The 26,918-nt window shown below is 38.7% G+C and overlaps 1 protein-coding gene across 13 annotated transcripts in view; it reads left to right on the top strand.

The window, feature by feature from the left end:
* The window catches only part of RUNX1T1 (RUNX1 partner transcriptional co-repressor 1), a 140,516-nt gene that overhangs the window by 59,931 nt on the left and 53,667 nt on the right, over window positions 1-26,918 (top strand). For 9 of the 13 annotated variants that reach the window (XM_058564582.1, XM_058564584.1, XM_058564583.1 and 6 more), the window contains 3 exons: window positions 20,799-20,936; window positions 22,969-23,210; window positions 26,350-26,439. In XM_058564582.1, coding sequence (XP_058420565.1) covers window positions 20,799-20,936; window positions 22,969-23,210; window positions 26,350-26,439 — 470 coding nt within the window. Of the gene's footprint in view, window positions 1-1,565; window positions 1,912-7,107; window positions 7,351-20,798; window positions 20,937-22,968; window positions 23,211-26,349; window positions 26,440-26,918 lie in introns of those variants that run through there. The other 4 variants (XM_058564579.1, XM_058564580.1, XM_058564578.1 and 1 more) reach the window with 2 other exon arrangements.

Below are 26,918 nucleotides of genomic sequence, written 5' to 3'. Positions count from 1 at the left end.
CGTAGTGTACATACATGGACACACACTCGGGAGTACAGCAATTGTAATAGATGATGCTAAGTTTTCTAATAGATATATGCAAAGTTGAGCCCAAAGAAGGGAGTGATCAACTCTCTCCCATTTGAATGTGTGTGTGGGGGACGGTAATCAGGGAAGGCTTCATGGAAGAGGTGGCGTTTGATCTGTGTCTTGAAGGATCACAAGCTTGTTGTAGTCAGAGGACATTTAAAATACAGGGAGGAACATGAAACAAGAATACTAAGGCATGAACCAGAATGGCTGGAGCTTATAGCATGAGAACGTAACAGGAGTAGATATCTATCTTGTAGATGGGAATGGCAGAAGGGAAGCCACTGGATGCTTTCAAGCAGAGGAGTCATATTGTTGGGTTTGAATGTTAATATCACTCTGGGCATGATGTGGAATGTAAATTGAAGATGAAATTTGTAGCCTGCCAGGTGAGATAGGATGATGATTGGCTGTGATGTCAGGGAGGGAGGGAGGAGGGGGGCAAGCAAGCCAATGAGTGACAGGCTCTACAGGTACTGACTAAAGAGAACCAAAGGGTTTTTGTGATCAGTTAGGTGTCGGGTCAGGGAGTGGGGAGCAGTGGTGTTTAGGATGACTCGGAATTCTCGTTTGGGCAACTAGGTGCCATCAATCAGAATAGGGAGTCAAGTATCAAGAGAAGACAGTGAGTTCACTTTGAAGCATTAACTTTCAGGTTTGTCTGGTGTATGACTGCCAAGATATTCAGTAGGGAGCTGGCTCACGGGTTTGTTGAGTAGAGATGTGTATACTGGAAATCTTGATTCGAAGTCACTGGTGATCGCTAAAACCTTGGGAGTCACTCAGTCAGGAGGAAATGCATGGTGTAAAGAGAGGACGCCTTGACAAGAACACAGGAATACCAGGGCACCTGAGAGAGTCAGGTGTGGTTAATCCAGGGGGCAAAGAGTCTCACTGAGGGAGTGGTCTCCAGTGTGAAAGACTGCAGGGGGCCAGTAATTAGGAGAGGTCGAGATTGCCTTTTGGATTTGGCCATCTGGAGGGAAGGTAGTTGCCAGTGGCCTCTGTCTTTCTGTTAGAGCTTGTTTGCAGTGAGTTGCAAAGTGGATGGAAGAGATGATGTAGATGGAGCCACGAGGTCTCCTCTTAAGAAGCCTGGCAGTGGGAGAATGGCAGGAGGGCTTGGTTTGTTCTTGGCGAGAGAGAGTCTAGCATGCCCAGGTTTCTAGGAAGGAACAGGGAGAGCTAGGCAAGTGGAAGATGAAGGAGAGGGTGGAATGACGGTAGGGTGAAGACCCTAGAGGTGAAAGGTGCCTCTTGTGTGACTCCAGAGGTGCAGATGAGCAGGAGTCTGAGGGTAGGGTTTGCAGGGATTTACACCTGCTGACCTCACTTTGCTCTCTTAAGCAGGGTGTGAGGCTATCTGCCTCAGGATTGATGTGAGTCGGGTGATGTCTCCAAGATTAATACACCCTCATTTTTTATTCTATGACTTTCTTGCCTCACCTTGTCTAGGGCTGAACCAGGCCAGACGTGCTCAGGCTTATTTAATCTAGAAAGCCTTACTTCTTCATTTTCTCTGTCCTGTTCAGCATTTCCTCTTTGCTTTATCCCACCACACATCTACCCTTGACCTCAGCATGAACTCCGAGTTATTAACCCTCCCTTTGTGTTTCTGGTTCATGACACCTCCCTGTTTCTTTTCTTGCTGGGTTTATAACCAGTTCACACATTGCTGTTGCCCCGTTGAAAGTTAGAATCCCGCCTTCCTCATTTGTTTCAACAGATCTTTTGGAGTACTTCTGTGCCAGACCATGCCTGGGCTCCGACACAGTGGTGCGCTGGGGTGGGAGCCGACTACACTCTGAGCGAAAGGATTTAAAAGAATTTTGAATTTTCCAGGTATCGTGAAGGGGACAAAGGGGCGGAAAACCTGCTTGAGGTTGGATGGCCAGGGAAGGATTGATGCCCTGAGGAGATGACATTGATGTTGAAACATAAAAGGTGAAAACGAGCTGAGCATTTGAGGAGTAGAGAAGGAAAATAGTAATCTTTTCTGGCATTTAGCTTATTCATAAATAGATATTCCATGAGTATTGGATTGTGTCTGTGAGTAGGTAACTGCCTGGAAGCCATCATGCCTTTCTCACTGGTACTTTCTTGCTTCCTGAGGTTGCTATACAAGACCTAGAACAGATTATCCTTCAAGTTAAGGCAGAGAAGGACCATATTTGTTTGCTTTTTAAAGGATATTACCTGGGGCCGGCCCCATGGCTTAGCGGTTAAGTGCGCGTGCTCCGCTGCTGGCAGCCTGGGTTCGGATCCCGGGCGCGCACCGATGCACCGCTTCTCCGGCCATGCTGAGGCCGCGTCCCACATGCAGCAACTAGAAGGATGTGCAACTATGACATACAACTATCTACTGGGGCTTTGGGGGAAAAAAATAAATAAATAAAAATTTAAAGGATATTACGTGGAAATGCAGTAATGTATTCAGGGTGGGGCAGAAGGGAGGAACGAGACAAAAATATATCCCCTCTACTCAATTGCGTGGTGTTTCTCTCTGCATTTCCTCTACCATCCCTCTTCCCCCTGATTCACTAGCCCATGAGGAAAAGAGGGTGTGTGTGTGTGTGTGTGTGTGTGTGTGTGTGTGTGTGTGTGTGTGTGTGTAGGAAGCTGCCATTATTAATCACCGCCATTATGTGAATTAGTTTAAATGATTACTGCAACTTTAGTCCCAGAAGTAGACATTTGGGAAAGATCTGAAGCTCTGGACTTTGGGCCTAGGTGAGTGTCACAGTGTAATATCTTTAGCTAAGGGACAGGATGAGTTCCAGATTTCTTAGAGGTGAGGAGAATGGAGGGAGATACTGAAAGGAAGATAAACCAAGGAGAACAGGGAGACCCTGAAGATAAACTTTGCTGACTTCATAATTTTGCCTAGAGCCAGCCCAAGCAGACACAAAACATTATCTACCAGAGCAACATCTAGTGTTTTCTTGCAAGTCTAAGCTTGTTCAAGTAAGTTATTGTTCTTCAGAGAAAGACGATGAAGATAAGAGTGTGCAAAATGGTTTGTTAGGCTTTAGTAACTTTCCTGAGGTATCCTGGCCAGTACTTCTACGAAGGGAAAGGCACTTGTAAGCACTGGTTTGACCCCTCAAAACAGGTTCCCAGCATTTTTTCTTGCTGCCACTCAAGGAGTGTCGACATTCACAATCACAGTGGACTTCTGTGATGGGGTTTGCCATGTTCCAAAAATTCTACCCCTTTGCTTTTTATGGAAATAGTAATATTATCATAGGGATGAATTTGGATATGTTCTAATTTGAGTTATTGTTAGTAACAAGTTCATAATGTGGTGAACCTTGATTGAGAACAGCTTTTTTGTGTTTAGACGTTGATTACTTTCATGATTATCTGACAAACAGTGTCAAGAAGGTTATGTTTTTGAAAATGATCTTATAGATCTCAGAAAAGTCACATTTTTCATTTGTGCATGGAATGCTGTTTACAGTTGTCCATCAATGTTTGGTTTGATTCCCCCCACCCCCCATTATAATTCTTCATAAGCTCAGAGAAGACGTCTCTAGTGCTGTATGAAATATAAATGATTCCTAGTAGATGGATGGGAATTAAGACTGTCATCTTAATTTAATAACATATTTACCCACATTTAAAGTATATATACAGATGAGCCTACATTAAAGACTTATTAACTTGAAATTTATTTATGTGTTCACTTGAGACACATCCCTGGAACTTAGGGGATATGTGAATTGTAAAACTGTGTCATTCAAACTGTAGTTAGCCAGAATTTTATAGTTCTAGTTTCCCTAATGGTCTTTCTGAGATTAAAAGGTATGCTTGCTTTTAAAGTGTCTTGAAATAAGGGAGATGAAAATAGACTTACTTGGTTGCTTGTGAATATACACATGCTGTTATTTCTTTGGTGAACAGAACTTGAGCTTCTGTCCTTAGGGAATATTTTATTAGCAATTAATTAATTAAGGTACCTTCTCTGAATTACTTTATTAATTTAAATAAGGGCATGGGCCTCCATGTAAAATTGTATTCTGCTAAATATTAACTGAGGCAGAGTCTATTAAGAAATGATGAATGTGAAATTCAGACAACTGTATAGAATTTATAAACTTCATCCCTTTATATATTGACCATATTAAACCAGAAGAAATGTCCATTTAAGCACATGCCTTCAGTTCTCAATTGGTGTGTAAATATTATTATATGCAAAGAATTTGCTAATATAGTTCATAGGCAGTCCAAACTTGTCTTTGAGAACTCTTCTAGGTGACTTAGCTTTTTAGTGAAATGACTTTCTGTGGAGGGTTCTGCTTTATTGTGTGGTGCTTCTCGAATGCTTTGTAAAGAATGTGGTCGTGTATCTGGGATTTTGCTCTCTTAGTGTTCTAGTGTACTTGTGGATTTTTCCCCCAGGTGATCTCTATGTCTTTTCCTTCCTGTCTGCTACTGCGTGTGGACTTCCTTACTACTGAAATAGCATTCATTCCTTTATTCAATAACCAGTGATGCTAGGCACTGTTAGGTGATTGGGGTACTGAAGTGAGTAAGGCACTTTTCTACCTTTGTGATGTGTTCAAGGGTTTTCATGTGCTAGAGCCCCCGTAAGAACCCCACCTTGTGGACCCCTCGCTCCCCCCTTTTGGTGTCTTGAATCTGTCTTTTGCTCCTTCCATTCGAAGCTGAACAGCCTTGGTAGAGTTCCAAATGAAACAAGATATATCCTTTCTTTAATTTTTTTCACAGTTTCATTCCTAGAAAGATCTAGGTATGCTATATTTTACCTAAATTGATTTTAAGGCACGCAGTTATTTTACAAATCGCTCACCAAGAAAAAAGTGCTGCCACTCAGCCTGACACAGTGCTTGACTCCGTGGCTGTGGGGTTCATCCCAGTTTCAGAGATGTCTAAGGAGAAAATGTAGGGGTCTTAGAATTGTTTAAATATAGTGTCAAAACTGAGCACAAATTTAAAAGAAAAAGCCTTTTCACAGCATGACTTTTTGACAATATATTTGAAGCCTCTGCCCCACTGTGAACCACTGACTTAGGAGATAGCCACTCTTTACATTCTGATATAGGTCCTTTGTATGCATATCCTTCCGGACTTTTACTTGCACTCACAAACGCATACACATCCATCCATGTATAACTGTCTTAAAATAGTCTCTCTGTTTTTTCAAACAGGATCTTGTAAAGCATGTAGCTTTGTAACCTTTTCCCCCATTTAGTATATTTTAAGATCTTTCCATGTAAATATACACGTCATTATGTTTCACTGTGTGATTCTATTAGAATTTGAATTGCCAAATGCCCAATGTTGGACAATTAGGTTATTTCCAGTCTTATTCATTATAAACATTTTTGTGCACTTGATATTATTTATTTAGGATAATTTCTAAAGAGTAGAATTGGTGTATTAAAGGATATATATAATGTAGAGGCAATTGATACACATGCCTAATTGTCCTACAAGAAAATTGGCATCATTTTACAAAAATTTATTAGTTAAAGTGCCAGTTTGTACTGTAACTAATACTATATTATCATTTTAAAAATCTGTTAGTCTGTTGGATGAAAAAGAGTATCTTGTTTTAAGTAAAAAAATATACCATTGAGATTAAACTTTTCTCCCCATAGCGTTATAGGTCATTTATATTTCTTTTGTGCATTTCTTATTCCTACTTTCTTACAACTTTTGTTTTGTTGGGCTTTCAACTTTTAATTATTGATTTGATGGAGCTCTTTATATATCAAGGATATCAATCTATTGTTGTCATATAACAAATAGCTGTTTCCTGGGTGTTGCTTGCCTTTTGCTTTGTTTATGGTATTTTTTGCTATATTCAAATTTATTAAGAAGTGCCGTTATGGATTCTACCTTTCTTATCAAGATTAGAATCTCTTCCCTAATCCTAAGATTAAATAAGTATGTACTTATATATTTCCTATTTTTTTCATTTTTATATTCAAGTTTTTATTCATATGGAAATTAATTACTTTGGATATGTGAGATGAGACAGGGTTTTACCTTATTTTTTGCAAATTGCTGTCTAGTAGTTCCTAAGAAAGTTTATTGAGTTGCTTTATCTTTTTCTCACTAATATTAGAAGTCATCTTTAGCATATACTGAATTCTTAGATAAATGTGTATCCATTTCTGAGCTTTATATTTTTTCTGTTTTTTAATTTTTATTCTGTATTGGCTATTTCTGTACTAGTAGCACATTGTTCAAATTATTATAGTTTTATGGTGCGTTTTAATAAATGTTAGGCTAAATCTCCTCTACATTTCATTTTCAAAGTTTTCCTAGTTATTTTTATTTTTATTTTTATTTCAGATTAACTTCAAAACATTTGTAAAATTCTGGAAAAGATTCAGTTAGTATTTCGGTTGGAACTGCATTCTATCTAATGGTTACAGTATATACTAAATGAGAGTAGAATGGACATCTTGATAATTTAATTTAAAAAAAAATGATTTATTACACAGACTATATAAGGAGATACTGTGTCCAAGATCCTTGTTTAGACACCAGAGATACAGAGTTGAAAAGATAAGGACCTACATCCTTTATTCTGACCAACTTTTACAATTATAGAAGGATTTTAAGTAGATTGTGTATTGTAGGATTATACGAAGACTTTGTCAGATTTATGTTTTAGGAATATTGCTCTGGAAGCAAAGAGGAGAGGATTTGAGCAGAGAGGAACTGGAGGTAGAGAAAACTTTTCAGAGGCTCTGTAGGTTCTGAAGCCCAGACTAGAGGTGAACTGAGGGTGATCCTAAAGGTATTTAGACGTGGAATTGATAGGATACTGGGAATGGATTGGATGTGGAAGGAGGATGGTGGAGAGGGAGGAGTTTTAGGATGATTGTGTTGTTTTGGGTTTGGTTAGCTGATTGGAAAATAATGCTGTCCCAGTGACTGGAATACAGGAGGAGGCACAGATTTCTCAAGGAAGAGGTTAGATTGGGTTCTAAATACAGCTGTCTGTGGGACATCTGGGTAGAGTTGTTAAGCAAGTAGTTAGGTAACTTGTCTGGTTCTCAGGAGAGAGTCCTTCCCCTGGAGATCTAGAGCACTGGCAGAATTTGTTGCATGAGATGAGAAGGCCTGCATCCGAGACCAGAAGGGACGAAGCCAGTTCAGAAGAGGAGGTGAGGCCCTGGCGGAGAGGAGAGGCCAGGGTCCCAGAGAATTCACTGAAACTCCTGGCAATATCTAGAAGAATGACACGACAGGACAAAAGGAATAAGAAGTGGCTGAAGAGATCATATGGTGCTGAGAGCTCAAGTAAGATAAAGATTGAACGATTTCTTTTGGATTAACCACAAAAGAGTTTGTACCTTTGCTGGGGAGGTTTGGGTGGAGTGGTGTCTGTGGAAACCCCATTGCAGTGGGAATGAAGTGGGAATAAATATGAGAGAGTGGTTTCATTGTTATCACCATTATTTTATTATTTCTGTCACTGAAGAAACTTTGAAATCCCTTTTAAGGGGACTAAGGAATCCAATTGCATTGCTCTAATTGTACCTCCAAATCTGTATTTTTAAACAGAAAATTCCTTTATTTATCCTCTATTTACTTGTACTAGATTCTCAGCAGTATGATAAATTCTGGGGCTGAGTTGATATGTGATATGATATGATATGAAATGATATGCTCCCTGCCATTATGGGGTATTTCACTGTCCAGTAAGGGTGTGTTAGACAAACAAGTAATTATACAATTATTTATAACAGTTGCAGTAAGCCCTATAAAGAACCATTAGATGGTTCAATAGAACTTATAACACAGGGGAATGCGGGGAGGGATCAAGGTCACCTTCTTTGAGTTAGTGAATTTGAGCTGAGGTGGGTTTTCCAGGCTGAGTGAAAGGTCATGAGGTGAGGTGAAACTTGCAACTGATTAAACCAATGAGATATGAGATGAGATAGGAGAGGTAAGCAGAGACTGTCTACCTAGGTTGTAGGTCATTTATAGGATTTTAGATTTTATCCTAAGGGTGAGGTCTCCTCAGGCAAGGGCAGGAAAAGCAAAAATAAACAAATGGGACTACATCAAACAAAAAAGCTTCTGCTCAGCAAGGGAAACCATCAACAAAATGAAAAGACAACCTACCAAATGGGAGAGTATATTTGCAAATGATATGTCCAATAAGGTGTTAATATCCAAAACATATAAAGAACTCATACAACTCAATATCAAAAAAAACAAATTATCCAATTAAAAAATGGGCAGAGAACCTGAATAGACTTTTTTCCACAGAAGACATTCAGATGGCTAACAAGTACATGAAAAAGTGGTCAACATCACTAATCATCAGGGAAGTGCAAATCAAAACCACAATGAGATATCGCTTCACGCCTGTTAGAATAGCTGTTATCAAAAGGACAAGAAATAACAAGTGTTGGAAAGGATGTGGAGAAGAGGGAATCCTCATGCACTGTTGGTGGGAATGGAATGTAAGTTGGTGCAGTCACTAATGGAAAACAGCATTGAGCTTCCTCAAAAAACGTTGAAACACTAAATAGAGGAGTAACTTGATTTGATTATTAGAATGTAAAGTTCTTGAGCATGGTGATTTTCTTTTGTGTTCATTGCCCCTGGTGTCTAAAACAGTACCTGGCGCTTTGTAGATGGCTCAGATATTTTTGAATAAATACTTTTATTTAAATGAGTGAATACATTTGTGTTTGACAAGATGTTTCTGTCTGTCGTCTGGTAAACAGATTACAGTGTGGGGTGAGGGGTTGTGAAGACTAGTTACTGACAAAGTCCAAGTGGTGGTGCATGAGGGTGGTGATGGAAATGGAGAAGCACATATAAGAGGAAGAATAATTTGATGGTGGCACATGTGAGAAAGGAAGATACTCAGGATGTTTTATATACGAACAGCAGAGTGTTGCCGGGACACCTCTAAGTCACTACGACTTAACTGAACTTATCCTGCCTTTTTTCCAGACGATTCTATCTGCTGTGTTTTGGTTTTCGTTTTTGGCATCACCGTGCTCCTTGAGACTCCTACTTACTCAAGGTTTATTTTATTTTATTTATTTTATTTACCAAGCTGTGAACTTGACATAGACAATGTCTCCTGAATCTCTCTCCTTTTCTCCATTCTTAGAGCCACTTCCATGCTGGATGTCTGTATCATTTGTTGCCTAGGCTAGTGTTGTCCAGTACTCCTGCCCTCTTGGCTTTCTTATGCTATTTATTTTCTGCTCTCTCTATATACCCATAATATAGAAATGAGCGTATCATTCAGCTGCCTAAAAACTCTCAGTGCTTTCCCATTGCCTATAATGTGAAGTCTAAACCAACAGTACTGGTTGTTTTCTAAGAGTACATTCAGTTAAATTCATTCTAGCTCCTGCTCTTTGCTTGTCTGTGATTTAGCCATAGGCACGTACTCTGTGCATCTTCATAATTTTCGGCCTTGATTTACCAACTCTTACCTGGATGATCATAAGACTGCACTGGATGTGTATGCTACCATTTTTCTACAGCAGCTCTCTGAGCCTTCTCTGTAGTCTTCTTTATCGTTGACAAATAAGAGAAACATTAGTGGAATAAAAATCGTCTGTACTTAAAGAATGTGGAAGCTTTGGATCACTAATGATTTTTCTCACCTTGTAGAATAATCTGCATTTTGGTGGTAGGGTGTTACATAGATGCATATGTTCAGTTTATGGGCCCTTGGTGATCACGTATCTTTGCTCCTTACACAAGCACAAGTTACTTGTCTGTGTATTTAGATGACTTGCTTTGCCTTAATGAGTATTTTTATCACAATCATTCAGTGAACGTTTGCTGATTGCCTGTGCCAGGAGTTTCAAACTTTTCTTTCTTAAACGGGAGACCCCTTTTTTCCAAAGGAAATCTTAAACAGAATACCAGTGCATAAGGTAGATAAACGGGGAGCTATGCTGGTTGAAGTGGGGTAGTTAGATCTCAGGCCTCTTGGTACCCCCTTGGTGGCCTCTAGGAGCCACCTCCAGGAAGTGGTTATTAGACTTGGAGGCAGGAATCGCTGGAGTAAGGGTGCAGCTGTGGAGAGATGACAGTCCTAAGGAACATACACATACAGGTAACACGTACAAGTCTGCAGGATACATATGACCAGCAGTCCTTTCCGCACTTTATGAAGTTAGTTAATTGATTTTTCTGGCTAGAACCACCATTTGGGTACTTGTTAATGTTTACAGTGCTTTCTTTTGGTGGTCAGCAGGTCATTTTTGTTAAAAAATGAGCAAAAGGGTTTAGACTATTTCTTGCTTCTACTTCTTAGCATTTGTATCTGCATTTACACGGGTGTGTGCTTTCTGCATTTATCCTATCTGCCTTACTCATCCTTTGCCCCTCTAGGTAACCATAGAGTTACTAATATGTCTCTTGCTGTTTTGTCAGAAACTAGCTTTGCTTTCTTCCTTGCTTACTTTTTTCATTCATTCATTCACCAAATCTTTGTCAAATGCCTACTATGTCAGGCACTCTGCTAAATGCTGTGGAAGCTGGCGTTAGCAAAGCAGGTGGAAATTGCTGCATTCTCAAAGCTGACACTGTGGTTGGGGAGACATTCAAGAGCAAGATAAATGTGTCAAGTACTAGCTAGATAAGTGCTATTGAGGAAGGGAGGGGAAATTCCTCTTGTTGTCCCTATACGGAGATGACCCAAACATTCTTTTTTTTGTGTGTGAGGAAGATCAGCCCTGAGCTAACATCCATGCTAATCCTCCTCTTTTTGCTGAGGAAGACCGGCTCTGAGCTAACATCGATTGCCAATCCTCCTCCTTTTTCTTCCCAAAGCCCCAGTAGATAGTTGTGTGTCATAGCTGCACATCCTTCTAGTTGCTGTATGTGGGACACCGCCTCAGCATGGCAGGACAAGCGGTGTGTCGGTGCACGCCCGGGATCCGAACCCGGGCCGCCAGTAGCGGAGCGTGCGCATTTAACTGCTAAGCCATGGGGCCAGCCCTGACCCAAACATTCTTGAAGTTATTTTTCTAGAAACAGTTATAGATTAGTATGAATTTACCTCATTCTTTTGACTATCTTCCATCTGAACTCAAGTTCATGCTCTTTAAAGGCATAAAGTTGTGCTTCAGGCTGTCATCTCTGATTCCAGACCAGCTGCTGACGCAGCTCATTCCAGGACTGAGCCCCTGCCCTTGTTCTCATTAGCATAGTTACCCCGAGGTTTACTAATTACCTGGACTGAGCAGGCCTTGTTCTTCTGATTCCTCAAAGCTCTCTTATCTTAGTCATTGGGTTTCAAACTTTTATGTTTCCTACCTCTTAACCATCAGATGAAATCATATGCAGAAGCCCAACGTATAAAACAAGTGAAAGATCTGAATGGGGATGGAAGGTGTTGAGGATGAGGCCAAAGGCACTCCTCACCCCTCATCCCCGCCCTTTCCGACTGCGTTGTCACCTGCGTGGACTCCTGCCGTGGAACCATTATTTCTAGTATTGCATTTCAGAGCCATTATTCTAGCACCGCCTTGTCCTTTTGCGACGGCACAAATGCTCTGTAACTGAGTTTTCTGATACGGTAGCCGTCAGCCACAGCTATGCAGCTGTGCAGCCCCGGCTGTTGAGCTCTTAACTGTGGCTAGTGTGACCCAGGAGCTACATTGTAAATTGTATTCAACTTGAATTAAAATTTAAATAGTAACGTGTGGCTAGTACAGTAGTATTGGAAGGTGCAGTTCTGGTATAATGCTAACTCTGGATTTAAGATTTACTGAATGTATCCTCATTTCAGTTTTCCAGATCATGTATAAAATTAGTTTTAGGTGATAATGAGCTCTGAGAAAGCCTGGCATAAGTTCTGGCGTGTAACCTTGGTCAAATTATCCAACCCCTCTGGGCCTCAGTTCCTTTTTATAAGATGGGGCAAATTTGTAGTACCTTTTTCATAGGCTTAAAGTGAGGTAACGCATGCAGAGCACTTGGTACAGTGCCTCACGCCTGATTTTGGGTGACTTATCCTAATAAGTTTTTTTTCATATATTTTTTGCTTGTAAAAATAAAACATGCTTATTGTAGAACATTTAAATAAAAGAAAAAAATAAGAAGAAACTAAAAATAACCTGTAATTCCACCATCCCTAGACAAGCAACAGAGAAACTTGTGGAATGTGGGAAAAAATTTTGTTTTGGTTCATAATATGCTTTTCCCTTTGTGTTGAATGTGTATATGTATGACTACAGTGATACTATCATTGTGAAAAAAAAGATCTTTTGGAGACTATAGGTCATATGTGTATAAATTGCATTGCAGAGCCTTTTTTCTAATATCATATGAAAGGTCTTAAGAAATATGTTGTGATTACTGAAGGGCATTTAAAAACTGTGAACTCAATTAATTTACTAGTGTTTTTCCAGATTTATCTTTGGTGACTTAATGTTTTCAGAATATAGAAATTCTTTTTAGGATTCTTTTAGGATGATGGAAAAAAAACATATGTAGGTGATTTTAAATTTGTCGTGTCTCTTGAAAGTTTTAGAGTCTCAAAGTTGTGACTATATTGCATACCTTATGACATTACAGTAATAAATATTCATTTAAAATACAAATTGAGCACCTTCTATGTGTCAGGCACTGTACAGAGTGTTGGAAATATAACAACAATTAAGATGTTATCATTACCCTTAAGTAAGTTGTGATCTAGTGGGAGAGAGTGACCTTGGTTCTAAGTAGAATGTGATCAGTGCTGTAAGAGGGATCTAGACAGTGTAATGGGGGAATATGGGGCATTCTGGGCCAGCTGGGTTGGAAAAGTTGTCAGCAAAGGATTTCTGGCTGAAGTGACACCTGAATAGAGTTTTAAAGGAATGATGGACTTAACCAGGCAGTGGTGAGGGAGAAGTTTTGCAGGAAAAGGATACAGTGTGATGGAAGCCTGAGTGATGTAGGGGCATTTGGAGAGCCACAGTAGTTCAGTATGGAATTTAGAGGTGCGAATGGATGTGAATGGGAGAGACGAAGATGAGTCTAGAGTGATCACAGAAGGCAGATGGGTCACAAAGGTCTTTCTGTGCCCTATTAAGGCACATAGACTTTATGCTCAACATTGTAAAAAGTCTTTGAAGATTACTGAGAGGAGAGGGGCAAGATCCGTGGTCACAACTTTGGCATGTGTAGTAAAATGACTGGATGTGATTTGGAGAATGAGTCAGAGATGAACAGTACAGAGCAGGAAGTCCATTCAATGGGTTGTTGGTTAGGCCAGGTGAGAGATGATGGAAGATGAAGGTTTGAATTCAGGCTGTCGAAATAAGTAGCCATCTGGAAGTTGGGGTCTAGAATTTGAAAGGGATGTTAGGGGTAGAGTTATAGGTATGTGTCATCCACATAATGGCCATGGTGTGACTCTCACAGCACAAATGAAGTCACTAAAGGAAAGGTGTACAGTGAAAATTTGAAGAGGAACTATGAAGGAACATTGGGCGAAAAGACCAATAGTTATCACAGAGGTGGAGAAAGGTGAGCCGTTAAAAGACAGAAGGAGCAGCCAGGAAGGCCTGAGAAAAATGAGGGAAATGTTAGAATCATGGAGTCCTGGGGACAATAATGTTTCAAGGAGGAGGAAGTGATGAACAATGTCAGATGCTACAAAGATGCCAGATAAAGGACACAAGTGTTTCTTGGATTAATAATGAAGAAACAATTGAGAAGAGTTTCAGTGGGAATTAAGAGGGTACTTTGATGCTTCATTGCAGGTTTATTTTAGTCAGGATTCTTTGGTCTCAAATGAAAAGTCAACAAACTAGATTTTAGGCAAAGGAGGGATTGATTGACTAGGATCTGTAGATGATTTGGAAGATCCAAATTGTAGGAATTTTAAAGGTGCAGCTAGCCCCTAGGATCCAGTAGAATGAGAAATTTAGCACTATCAGGATAATCTCTTGCCGTTTCTCTTCTTTGTTTCTTTCTGCCTGTTAGTTGCTTTCTTTTTCACTGCAGACCTGCTTTCTAGGCGTGAAGGGCTTTCCAGACATTGTTTTTCTTTCTTCAGTTCTGAAGATGAAAATCTTGGAGAATGACTGAGATTACCCATCTTGGACTAGGTGCTGTGCCTGGGCCAGTCACTTGGGTATTTTGGGTAGGAGGTCATGAGAGAACATGGTGGCTCCCAACGTATTTATGAGATTAGAGGGTATGGCAGGTCCCACTTCGGGGAGGGAAACTTTCTAGGCAGACAGTGTCATAGTTGTTTACTGCAAGTGCGAGTAAGATGGAAAGGGAAATGAGGAAGCAGAGAAAGTGAGTGTAGATTACTCTTTCAAGGACCTGGGCTATGAAAGTGAGTGTTTTGATGGTAACTAAACAGGGATAATTGGACATTGGTAGAGGTATTTTATAACCGAAGCATTGATGGAGATTTATTAATGAGGATTGAAAATGTATTTGAAAACAAGAGATACATGTTAATTTTAATGTTTATGGGAAAAAAATTTCTATGTAGACATATTCTTGTGGACATAGAAATTTATGTGAACAGAAGAAGTCTGGTAAGAATCACCAATTTAAGGATAATTTTATCTGTGGTCACTTTATTGTCAGATATATGTTCTCTGGGTAGTCTTCTTTGTGTTGATGATCATAAGCCATATTTGTAGAAAGAAACCAGTGGATATTAGAGTTTGCAGAAGATCCTTGAGGTTATGTAATCCAAGATGCTTAATTTTGTAGATAAGGAAAGTAGAATCCAAAGAGGTGAAGTGAAGGAATCACTTACAGATACAACAGTGCTTATCAGAGGAAGAGGGACTGTTTCCTCCTTGGGTCTCTGCTTGGAGAGTGAGGAAGTCTTTCCTAAAACCTCTTCCATAGACTTCCCTTCATGACCGATTGTTTAGAATTGGAGCACAACACTCCCGTGTGAAACCTCTTGCTGATAAGGGGAATGTGATAACCTGATTAATGTAAAACAAGGAGGATCTGCCCCCAAGAATTGTGTACCTGCACAAAATCAGGGCTCTCTAGCAAAGAAGAAGGAGAGAAGGGCTGTTGAATAGGAACTCAATAATATCTGACATAAGCTAAGCTAAAGAGTTTATATCTTGTTCTGTGGACAGTGGGACACTCCCCAAGGTTCTTTTTTTTTTTTTTTTAAAGATTTTATTTATTTTATTTTTTCCCCCCAAAGCCCCAGTAGATAGTTGTATGTCATAGCTGCACATCCTTCTAGTTGCTATATGTGGGACTCAGCCTCAGGATGGACGGAGAAGTGGTGCCTCGATGCGCACCCGGGATCCGAACCCCGGGCCACCAGCATCGCAGCGCGCGCACTTAACCACCAAGCCACAGGGCCGGCCCTCCCCAAGGTTCTAAATCAGGGGATAGATCAGATTTGTGTTTCAAAAATAATAATCTTCATAAAATACCTATGATAAGGCACGAGGAACAGGTCATTCTTACACTGCCTAAAGCCACATAATAATTTGGGTCGCAGAGCTGAACTAAATTTCAGGTCTCCAGTATCTTTCCGTATTACCTACATTCCATTCTCTCATTATATAATTATATGCTGTAGATGGTTGTATGTCTTTTGCCATGAAATTAGGGTTGATAATCTTTGAATTGGCTATAATACAGGGAATGGATTTGTAAAAGTTAGGAGTGTAATCATCCTTCTTGTGAAAACCATGATTATGCTTATTTTTTAAATGCCTTCCTAAGGAGGCTTTAAAAAAAAAATGCCATGAGGTTGCTTAATATTTTCACTGGTTGGGGTGTCTGGGTGTATAGTACACGGACGCAGCTATCGTACAGATGGGCTGTGGTAAATGTTACGAGAGAGGCAGAGGAAGTGTGATGTGGTTGGTGCCTGGGGCAACTGGGTAAAGCTGTAAGAGGTTGTGGGATCTGTAATGGGCAGTGAAGAACGTGCAAGATGGGACAGGTCCTTTTAGATGAAGGAAACAACAGCATGAGAAAGAAAGGCAGAAAAGGCAGGAAATACCAAGGTGCTCTGTATAGATAAAGCATAGACTCGATGGGGAAGATATTGGAAATAAAGCCGTGAATGGATCACGGAGAGGAAGGCACAAGAGAATGGAGCTCATATGTGTTGAGCCTGCTGTGGGTAGGCACTGTGCTAGGGTCCTGGTGAGGTAGAGAGGATTGTATGCCCATTTTTCTTATGAGAGCCTGAGGCTCAGGGTAACTCTCTTGCCTGAGGATTCACTACTTGTGGTTGAGAGAATCAACATTTGAAACCAAGTCTGTCTTAACTTGAAAGTTCTCCTTTTATGCCAATTATCCTTCCACTATGTCATTCCATTGTGCTTAAAATGTTAGCATTTGACTTTTATTCTCAGACATTGTTGAAGGGTTCTGAGCAGGAATGGACATTACCAGAAGTGCCCATCAGGGAAATGAGATGGCAGCGTTGTGGAGGCTGGATGGTCATCATTCTAGTCTGAAGTCCCCTGTAACATTTCACACCCAGACGTTGGAGTCACTAAATGACTCTGTTGTCCGAACTCTATTTGCCATATTTTCCAGAGAAATAAAAATCAAGTTCTGTCCTCAGTTTTGTTCCTCGCTAACTGCCTTCTCCCTTCCATTAGTAGTACCTTGGTTCCACTTGGGTTTAATCCTCTTTAGTGCATACCTTGTAGCTTCCTTAACTAACATTTATTGAAATTAGACCAACTCTGGGTTAACTACTAATTGACCAAGAAGTTCCTCAATCCCTAATACCTCTGAGACATGGATATTTTTTCTGTTATAATGACTTGATGAACTCTTATACAAAAAGATGTACCATCCACCAATACTGAACTTTGTCTTATTACACTAATCATCTTTAGAATGGTATGTAAACAAGGAAAATGTAGAATGCCTATTCTTCATACCTTAAAAACACATCTGAAACTGTTCGAACTAACTAAAAGTAAAATAATTGCCATGGCAGATTATGCCATACCTTTTCTTTTTACTAAAAAAAAAAAAGGAAATGGAAAACATACCACTTCTAGAAGGCCCTGACATTGAATTGGATATTGAAATGGCATCAGTAATGTATTTATATATGCCACATTTTCTTCCATGCATCAGCCATCTTTGGTACATGTGTGTTGGATATTTGCCATGTGAGTTGAAATATTACCACGTAGGGAAGATCTTGTTTAGAAGTGTTGTGAATCATTAACATAGAAGTAAAGTCAATCCTTTTGATTGTACGTACCTTCCTGATCTGATAGAGAGATTTTTTTTTTTTAAGTCATTTTGTGTCAGTCTTTCAATAAATGTTAGCATTCCCTTACAGCAACTAAAAATAGGAATTATGTACAAGAACAGTATAATTTTCATGAACTTAAAAAATTACATAAGAAATATTATAACTTAATATTGGTTTTACTGTATCCTGTAATTTGAAATGGAGTGAAATGCTTCTGTGGTTAAATCATAGCTCTTATGCTGTTTGCTGTAAAAGTTTCAAGAATATATATTTCAAAATGTTTTTTTAAAAAAATAATCCAAAACAAATGCAACAGAACTCAGCATACTTGAAACACATTTTCTGAATTTATCTTAAATCTCTCTACTCCAGAGGGTTTTTGTGTGTGTATGGGTTAGGCCTGGCTAGTTATTTCACCATCTATCTCCATCCTGGATTGATTGCACTGAACAGCACAGAATGAGTTACATATGGTCCCGCTTTGTCTAGCTTTGTAGGACCTCTGGGTTGGAACTCCACTTGATCTGAGTGAAGCTAACTGTCGCAGAAATTTGGCTAATGTCAAAATTCTAAGTAACACAAATACGTATATTCCAGTTAGAATGTATATATTCCTGTTAGAATGTATAGATTCCAGTTAGAATGTATAGATTCCAGTTAGAATGTATAGATTCCAGTTAGAATGTATATATTCCAGTTAGAATGTATATATTCCTGTTAGAATGTATAGATTCCAGTTAGAATGTATAGATTCCTGTTAGAATGTATAGATTCCAGTTAGAATGTATATATTCCAGTTAGAATGTATAGATTCCAGTTAGAATGTATAGATTCCAGTTAGAATGTATATATTCCTGTTAGAATGTATAGATTCCTGTTAGAATGTATAGATTCCAGTTAGAATGTATATATTCCAGTTAGAATGTATATATTCCTGTTAGAATGTATATATTCCAGTTAGAATGTATATATTCCAGTTAGAATGTATATATTCCTGTTAGAATTACTGGCTATTCATTGGCTCGGTGGTTATCATTCCTAAAATATTGATGACATTTTAAGAACTTAAAAAAAAAATCATTCATCTACCTTTTTATTATTATTATCATTAGGAATCATGTTACAAATGTGGACCAAGACAGAGATTTAAAACATTTTTTAATAGAAGTATAATTGACATACGATATTATATTAGTTTCAGGTGTGCAACATAGTGTTTTGATATTTTTATACATTATGAAATGATCATCAAAACATTTTCGCATCAAAATTATGAGTATATCAAAAACCTTTCTAAAATTGAGTGGAAGAAAATAGAAATACAAAGATTATCTGATGTTTGAAGAGGAAAACTGTTGTCAACTTTATAGTTTATTTCCTTTTTCTTAGTGTGGGGCTATTTAAAAAAGAATAAAGAAAAATGGGTTTAAGATATGTTTTCAAGTTTAAGTATTGCTAAGAACTACATCGAAGTAAGGTAGGGGCCATGCCCTGTAAGGCTCAGCTTTTAGGAGGAGACAAAGCTGTCCAGGGTAACTTTCCCCCCTTCAGGCTCTTTTCTCCCTGTTTTGGTCTTTTCCCTCTTCTCTTTTCCTTCTAGTGTTTTATTCATTTATTTTTTTGTTAGTCCCACTTCCCCTTCCCCCTCCTGCTCCTCCCTTCTCTGTCTGTGCACCCACGTGCTTCAAATCTGTGTATCTGGACTGCCTTCTCCAACAGTTCAGCATGAGTGTTAGCAGAATGAAAACCAGATGGACCAGCAGTTCCCACTGTTATCTCTCAGCCGACTCTGGCAAGCCTCCCTTTATCCCTCCTTCCTTGGCATGACAGAAATATTTGCCTTTATTTAGGGAGACTTGTATTTGCTGCTGTACCTCTGCCCTCAGCTGCAACATAAGCGGAAAGCTATTTATTCCCTTGTTGCTGAGGTTGGTTGAGGTGAGTAAACTGTGCAAAGGATTTAACTATGGAAGAAGTAGTTTTAGACCTGCCTAACTTCTGTATTTTTCTAGCATAAGTGATTTACTGATACTAGTTGTTAAATGTTCTGGAATAGCAATACGAAGACAAGTTTTCAGCAAGAAGCTAAGGGGAGAAATGCTCTCCATGTGTGCTTTTACCATCATTTCACTCAGAACATTTACTCACTACAAGGGCATTCATTGTTATTCAACTAGCAGTAGAGATTAGGAAATGGAGACCCTGATACTGTTACTAGGTCATCATTCAAAATGCTCTTACTGGAATGATGATTATTTTCATGCTTTTATTACATTTTCCCTAATATAGTATCAGCATTATATCAACTTTTAAATGTTGTGTTCTATTACAACCCAAGTCTTATGAAATTGCTTTGAATAAAGGTGGGGTAGCTTTGGAATTGTCATTGTAGTAATTTGGCTTTTTATTTTCTATTAATATTCGACTTTTAAGTAATTTTGAGAATTTCTCACTATGGTTATCATAATGTTATAAAAGACCCATTCTTTATCAATAGTCTATGTTACTTCCTTTCTAAAAGTTCAAGTGGGAAATATCTACACCTAAGACTGCAGGAGGCACCTCAAACATTTTTGGCGTGTGTGTGTTTGCATGTGTACACGTTTGTAGAAAATTGGGTCTAAAGAAACAAACAGAAACTCTCTCTTTTACTGGAGATCTGTTGCTTTGATAAATAGATTAGATGGAGAGAAAAGTTGGGAATTTCAAGGGAAAAGTATACTTAGTAGAAAACAGTCCTGAAGTGCAAACGTTCATTATTAAGTAATCAGGAAATGTCTCCACATTTGTCACATACTCATGAAAAAATATAAGGAGGGTCTTTTGTTCTTTGTAGTTCACAATTTGGAACTTCTCCATTCTTACTCTGCCTGAGATTGTTAATTGAGGTATTGGTCTCATATTTTTAAAAGGGTAGGTCATAAACTCGCAAATTCTTTGTAAATAATAGCTTAACTTCATCGTGTGACATACAGCATTTAGGTAGGGTGGTGACTTTTCAAATGGGGCAGAAAAAACTGGAGTGAGAGCTGTGTCTGGGAGCCCTAACTGGCTTCATGTACTAGGCCAGAAGACTAAGCATGGAAAGGGGATGGCAAGTGTTACAAAAATCCGCAAAATGCCGGCTCCCACCAGTTATCTCACCTGCATAACAGAGCTTCAGATCTGTGTTATTTCTGAGCCGAGGGGTTCATTACCCTCCTACTTCTTCATCTATTTTTTACCTCTTGCTAAAGTTGGCTTTAGCTTCGAGTGGTGCTGTTGCATATAACACTACCAAGGTAGCATCTGCCTGAGCCAGAAATAACAATAGGATGGAAAATAACCCAGTTACAAATGAGGTCCTGCCATCTGTGCTATACCTTCTTAAGTGGAATTTGGGTGATAAAGTCTTGTTTTAAACTTTAGTTAGATAAGCCTATTTTATTGATAGAAGATGTTAGATTTGTTCTGTTCACTTGCTTGTTAAAAAGATGAACCCCACTTAAAAAACTGAGATGCTTAAGCAGTAGAATAACATGTTTGTGGTGGCATCCTTCAGATCGGACTGAGAAGCACTCCACGATGCCAGACTCACCTGTGGATGTGAAGACCCCGTCTAGGCTGACTCCTCCCACGATGCCACCTCCCCCAACAACTCAAGGAGCTCCGAGAACCAGTTCATTTACACCAACAACATGTGAGTAGGCGTTTCTGCGTTTCCTGTTTTCCATTTTGAAGTTTAAATTAAATTTTTTTCCTGCAAATAAAAATTAAGGGAAATAAGATCCAGCATCAATTTATGCAGAAATGAAGCCAAAAAATATATCCTTTGTTTGCCAGTGAGTAGGTATTGAGCACAGATATAGCCTATTTTAAGTATAATTTGTGTGACTGCCAATATTTTTCTGTCTTTTCATTATTGCTTCAGAGTTGCAGTCCACTGTGACTGCAGCCAACGAAGAACGCTGCATTGGGTCTGAAACTCCAGTGGTTACCATTGTAACTTTAATTTGACTAATGAAGAGCTCCTTATTTTAGTTTGTTCGTTTTGACTTGGAACATGTTAATATGCTCTAATTATTTCCAGGTTACTTCTGATCTTCTAATACCACTTTCTTCTCTTATTTACAAATAATGTTGAAATCTAACATCCTTAAGTTAAAAGGGTATTGCTATATGCAACAGTCACATAGAGAAAACTGCCTGAAATATGGAGCCTCTTTCTTGTCTTGAACCTGTCAGGCTTTTGTTAACCCTTTACTCCCTTCCAGCTTGGCTCCAGCCTGTGTTCTGAATCAGTGGAGTGTGTTGCTTTCTGTGTCGTCCAAGGAAAGGACAGAATGTTCTGACAGAGTAGCAACTTCTCTTCTTTCCTGTATATTCCACTGGGGATAGTATATAGCTTTGTTTTCATCAATCTCAAAGTCCTGGTTAAAATTGTCATCAAGGATTTGTGAAACCAATAAATGCTATCTGTTGTAGATAATACTATTTACAGACCACGTCCCATGAAATCTATATGAATGAAAAATAACTAACAGGCAAAAATAGATCCGTGGGATTATAAGGGATCGGCAAAATACACATCCCAGGCTGTTTATGCAGTGTTGCACTGCCATTTAAAGGACCTTTCCAAACATATAAGGAGCAGGAGGCTGCAACAGTGCCAAGTTGTAACCCTGTCATCTTGTATTTGGTTTGTTGTTACCCAAAGCCACAGTGACAGGCATATGTCTTCTGTGAGAGGTCCTAGGGAGCTATCATTTCTCGACAGGTTGCTTTGGTACTCATTTGGAAAAAGAGTCCATTTTATTATCTTGAAACTTTTAAGAATAATAGGATACTTCTTCAAACTGTTGTTGGAGATAGTCTGTCAAAATTATATTAAAAAGATGGGTTTGATAAAGATCAGTTTGTCAAATTAATTGATTTAATATGATAAAATCAACGTTTTCTTTAGTGAGAAATGTGCAAATTTTTCTAGCCTAGTTCTTACGGATTATCATCTTGATGTTCAAATAAATTTATCAGAAATGAATTTACTGACTTACCACCAATCAATGCTATTAGTTGAATTGAGATGTCCCCTTTTGATTTCTTGAAATAACTCCTTGATAATTACCATATCCATTTTGGCTTCTTAAATAAAATTTGCATTTTCTCTAAAGAAGTGGTTAAGAAATATGAGGGGGAGAAAATAGCCTTCTAATTGGGTGGTATAAGGTTAAAACTTGAAAGTCCTATTTCTATAAACACAGCTGTCAGTTGTGTGTACAAAACATGATTAAAAATGTTCAGTGATAAATTTAGTCTCCACCAAATGTACACTTTCTCTAGGGGAGCAGTTTAGAAAGGAATAGTCTTGTTATATTGATGTAAGCCTGTGACAAAAGGCTGACATCCAAACGCTGTTTGTTCTGTGTTTGAGACATTTCAGGTGGTTGGCATATGTGCACCGGGGAGCCAGGGCTGTCCCTGGTACAGCGACTCCGGTTATCATCAGCTTCTGTGCAGAAGACCCTCATGTAGTGTCAGGAGTAGACCCATTTAGCTGTAGAGCACCTGAGCCTGTGGTAATCTTGGAAAGTCAAAGCATTTTGCAAAAAAGCCCCAACAGTTTTTAAATTACAAAGTCCACCAGATTTAAAGGGAAGGAAACTTGGTTGTAATTTCCTTGTGCATATTCTCTGTAAGTTTACTCTTTCTTTCTGATTTTGTGCCCTTGACAGTAACCAATGGCACGAGCCATTCACCCACAGCCTTGAATGGGGCCCCCTCGCCGCCCAGTGGCTTTAGCAATGGGCCTTCCTCTTCTTCCTCTTCTTCTCTGGCTAATCAACAGCTGCCCCCAGCCTGTGGCGCCAGGCAACTCAGTAAGCTGAAACGGTTCCTTACTACCCTGCAGCAGTTTGGCAATGACATTTCACCCGAGATAGGAGAGAGAGTCCGCACCCTCGTACTAGGACTGGTGGTAAGCAAATGGAAATCGGCCCAGTTTTCTGGGGTAAGGGAGAGTGTGTGCAGGAGATTCAAAATACAGATTCCATTCTCACAGCTATTTTGTTCTAATTGTTTCTACACCTGCAGATTGCGTGCAAGTCTGATAATTCTGTAGTAACAAGGTTTTCAATCCTGCGTTATGTATTGACCCCACCATGGTTTCTTTACTATTTGACTAATAAAGATATGGTTCTACAAATTTATTGTTATCTTGCCCATAAATGTGTGTGTGTATAAAATTCAATAATTATATCCTCCTGGCATGGGTAGAGGCTTTTAACAGTGACAGTGTTTTTGTTATGTTAATGATTTACTTTATCTAATTGGTGCCCATTTTAACTTAGTTGCTTTGGGGGGTTTTTATTATCAGTGTAGATGAACAAGAATTTATAATGAGTAACACATTCTTTTATGTGTTTTCATTTTTAAGGCTAATAACATTAAAAAAATTTTTTATTATGGTAAAATATACATAACATAAAACTTAGTGTTTTAACCATTTCTAAGTGTACAGTTCTGTAGTGTTAAGGACATGCACATTGTTATGTAACCATCACCGCCATTCATCTTCAAAACTTTTTCATCACCCGAAACTGAAACTCTGTACCCATAAAACGATAACACCCCAATTTCCCTTCCCTCAACCCCTGGTAACCACTAATTGCTTTTTAAAAACAACAACTCTTTGTTCTAGGTAGAGTTACTTAAACCATTAGTTTGAGAACAGAAGTTTGCACATTATACTACATTCTGTACATTATCACACTGGAAGTTAGAACATATATCATTGTTTTGCATCCTGAATGACTTTTACATCTACTGTGATTTTCTATGTAAGTAGAAGATTTTCATTTAGGAAGATGATTTTCCCACAGCAAACTAAGTCATAGAGAAGCTATGAGTCACATGTTAGTCCTTTCGTCATCCAGGCTTATGGTGGAACTGAAATTCAGATGATAGGCAACAGTTTCCTTTTTCTTGAAATAGCTCATTTACTTTCGTTGTGTGGACTTATCATGGGCAAAGCCATACTAGTTGTGTTTTGCAAAAGTCCCAGATTTAAAAGTCTAAGTGAGAGTCTAGTGCAGTGGACGTGCTTCAAATCACAGTATCTCACATGTGACAGAGATGTTGCAATTCAGGTTTTAACTGTTAACCTCCGCACTCTGAGAACAAAAAGCTTTCGCCTTTGCCGCAGTCCGTCAGCGTCCCCTTGTACTCCTCCCGGACGGGAAGGGGATTTTGACAGCAGTGTGTCAGCATCCTGCAGTTACTTTTGTCAGTCACTTATCTTTTCGTTTTTATTCATTCTTGAGTTTTGCATAATAGGCTTTTCAGCACGCAAATAAGTTAGAACCACAAAGTAAATCCAAAGCAGTAATTGTAGCAAGTAAATGGTGAATATGTTGTTAGTAGGAAAAAATGTTTTTTTGAAGACTGCTTTATCAATTTGGTATGTTCTTTGATATAACTTTCCATAACTTCAAATATAGAACTTCATATATAGAAAATTTGGTAGCTTTAAGTATATTTTCGCACATGTTAAGTGGCATACTTTTGAGTGCAATACTTTTTTTTAGATATTTATTTTTTAAAAACCTTACAGAGATAAGTTGGAGGAAGACATTACTCGTGCTTTGCATATAGTAGGCAGGCAGCTAACGTTTGTCAAATGACTGAATGGAGGCGGATCTTGTTTGGAACATTTGACTGTGAGCTTTTACACACGCCATTCTATTTAAATCCTGGGACCACCCTTTGAGGTAGTGATTTTTATACACATTTTACATGTGGGGAAACTGAGGTTTACAGAAGTAAAATATACAGGGCCACCCAACTGGTAGTGACAGGCCTGTGATTTGAACTCAGGTAGTAAATAGTAGTAAATCCATAGTAGATCACATTATGCTGTTATTCAGATGGACTTAAGAAAAGTGTTTCTAAGAACTGTATAGAACACAAGTAGTATGGCTCTAGAAAGTGAGCCATAGAAACAAAATGAAAGATAAAGAACGGGGCTCCCTGACCTCTATTGTTACAGATAGGAAGTTTCTATTTATTCATAGTTTCATGTGAAGATGTTTTGAGTTTGGGGATATAAAAAACTTAGAACTTGGTGCCCCCGTACTTTATCTTAAAAGGAAAAGGAGCTGTACAGAAAGGTGGGTGGAGCAATATTCTGAAGGTGTTAGGTCACAAATATCCCAATTTTGTCCGGCATGAGGATGGTTTAAGGGTTAAAGAAATTGAGACTGAAGTTTACATTTGTGATTCTACCTAAGGACCAAGGAAAAATGAGCCAAAATAGGGTTAATTTACTCAACATCTTTACGGTAGTTTGGCTATCTGTTAAGTAGATGCTTTTATCAATACATTTTGCCCATTATAGGATACAAACCTTGAGTATTTGGGGCCTGTTTTTATGGGTTAGGTTAGGAGTGAATTCAGGTGATTTTGTGCATCTTTTCTCGGTTGAGCAGTACACGTTGCCTCCAGGGTAAATGGAATATCTTTAATAACTGGGGAATTTTTTCACCCTTTATGAGACTCAGTGACTCGAGAAGGCTCAAACCTTTTCTTTGGCTTCATTAGCACAGCACACTATCCAGTGAGCAAGGATGCTTTGGTAAAGAAAGAATGCAACATGGAAAGACAGGAGAAGAAGAAGATTTCCACCAGCAGTAATACAGACATGACATGTGGGATGAATTGAGATTCTGACACTTGAATTTGGCCCTTTAAGTGATCATCTGTGCTTTTAAATATGTCCAAGTGTGTTTGTTTTCTATAAAGGTAACATTAGAAGATTCTTCATAATTGTAGAGACTTCTCTGACAATTAAACTATGCTAAGGTCCCTGCACATTATTCTCAAAGTACCGCATTTCATGTGTTTCATTTTCAGATGCAATTTTTAGAGGTAGGTGATAGACTATAATATGTGATCTTTTTTACAAAGTCAAAAGGTTTTGTATTGAAAATACTGCTCCCTGTATGTGTGTCTGCTGGTTGTTACACTGTGTTGTAATAATATTAGTAATTTATTAGTTTCAGTGTTTTTACTATTTACCGAGAGACAAATGTATTTATAATACATATTTTCTCCCACAGAACTCGACTTTGACAATTGAAGAATTTCATTCCAAACTGCAAGAAGCTACTAACTTCCCACTGCGACCTTTTGTCATCCCATTTTTGAAGGTATTGCACAGCTCACTGGTCTGGAAAGTATTTCAAACCATATTGTTGTAGGTCACAGCAGTGTTTCTTTTGAGGAGAGGGATCAGAACATTTAAGGGTGCTTTGACTTAGTTTAATGGATGAAAACTGTCTGAATAGATATGTTTTTATGATCCTTTCTGAAGTAGTCCTAAAATTATAATAAAGAGTGTTTTGAGCAGTTAAGTTTGGAGAAGAGTTGAGAAACTTCTTTGAATAAAGATTTTGTTTGTTTTTGTCATTTGAGTTATATTTCGCATTTTGCTTGTCTTGAGAATGAACAGAAGATTGGTTGTGCTTTTAGTTTTTCAGAGTTTTTTTAATCCCTCTAATTTTATTTTTGCAAACCTAATAGAATTGAAAGAGCAGACCCTTATCCCTTTTGCCAGTGAAGAAATTGGGAGTTAGTGACAGATCCAGGTTATGGCCATCTGAGTGTTGATTGAGGTGTGGGGTTAGAA

The sequence above is a fragment of the Diceros bicornis genome, chromosome 21, assembly GCF_020826845.1.
Source record: "Diceros bicornis minor isolate mBicDic1 chromosome 21, mDicBic1.mat.cur, whole genome shotgun sequence".
Lineage (NCBI taxonomy): Eukaryota > Metazoa > Chordata > Mammalia > Perissodactyla > Rhinocerotidae > Diceros > Diceros bicornis.
Note: the sequence above shows the minus strand (reverse complement) of the source record. Positions and strands in the feature narration are given on the sequence as shown.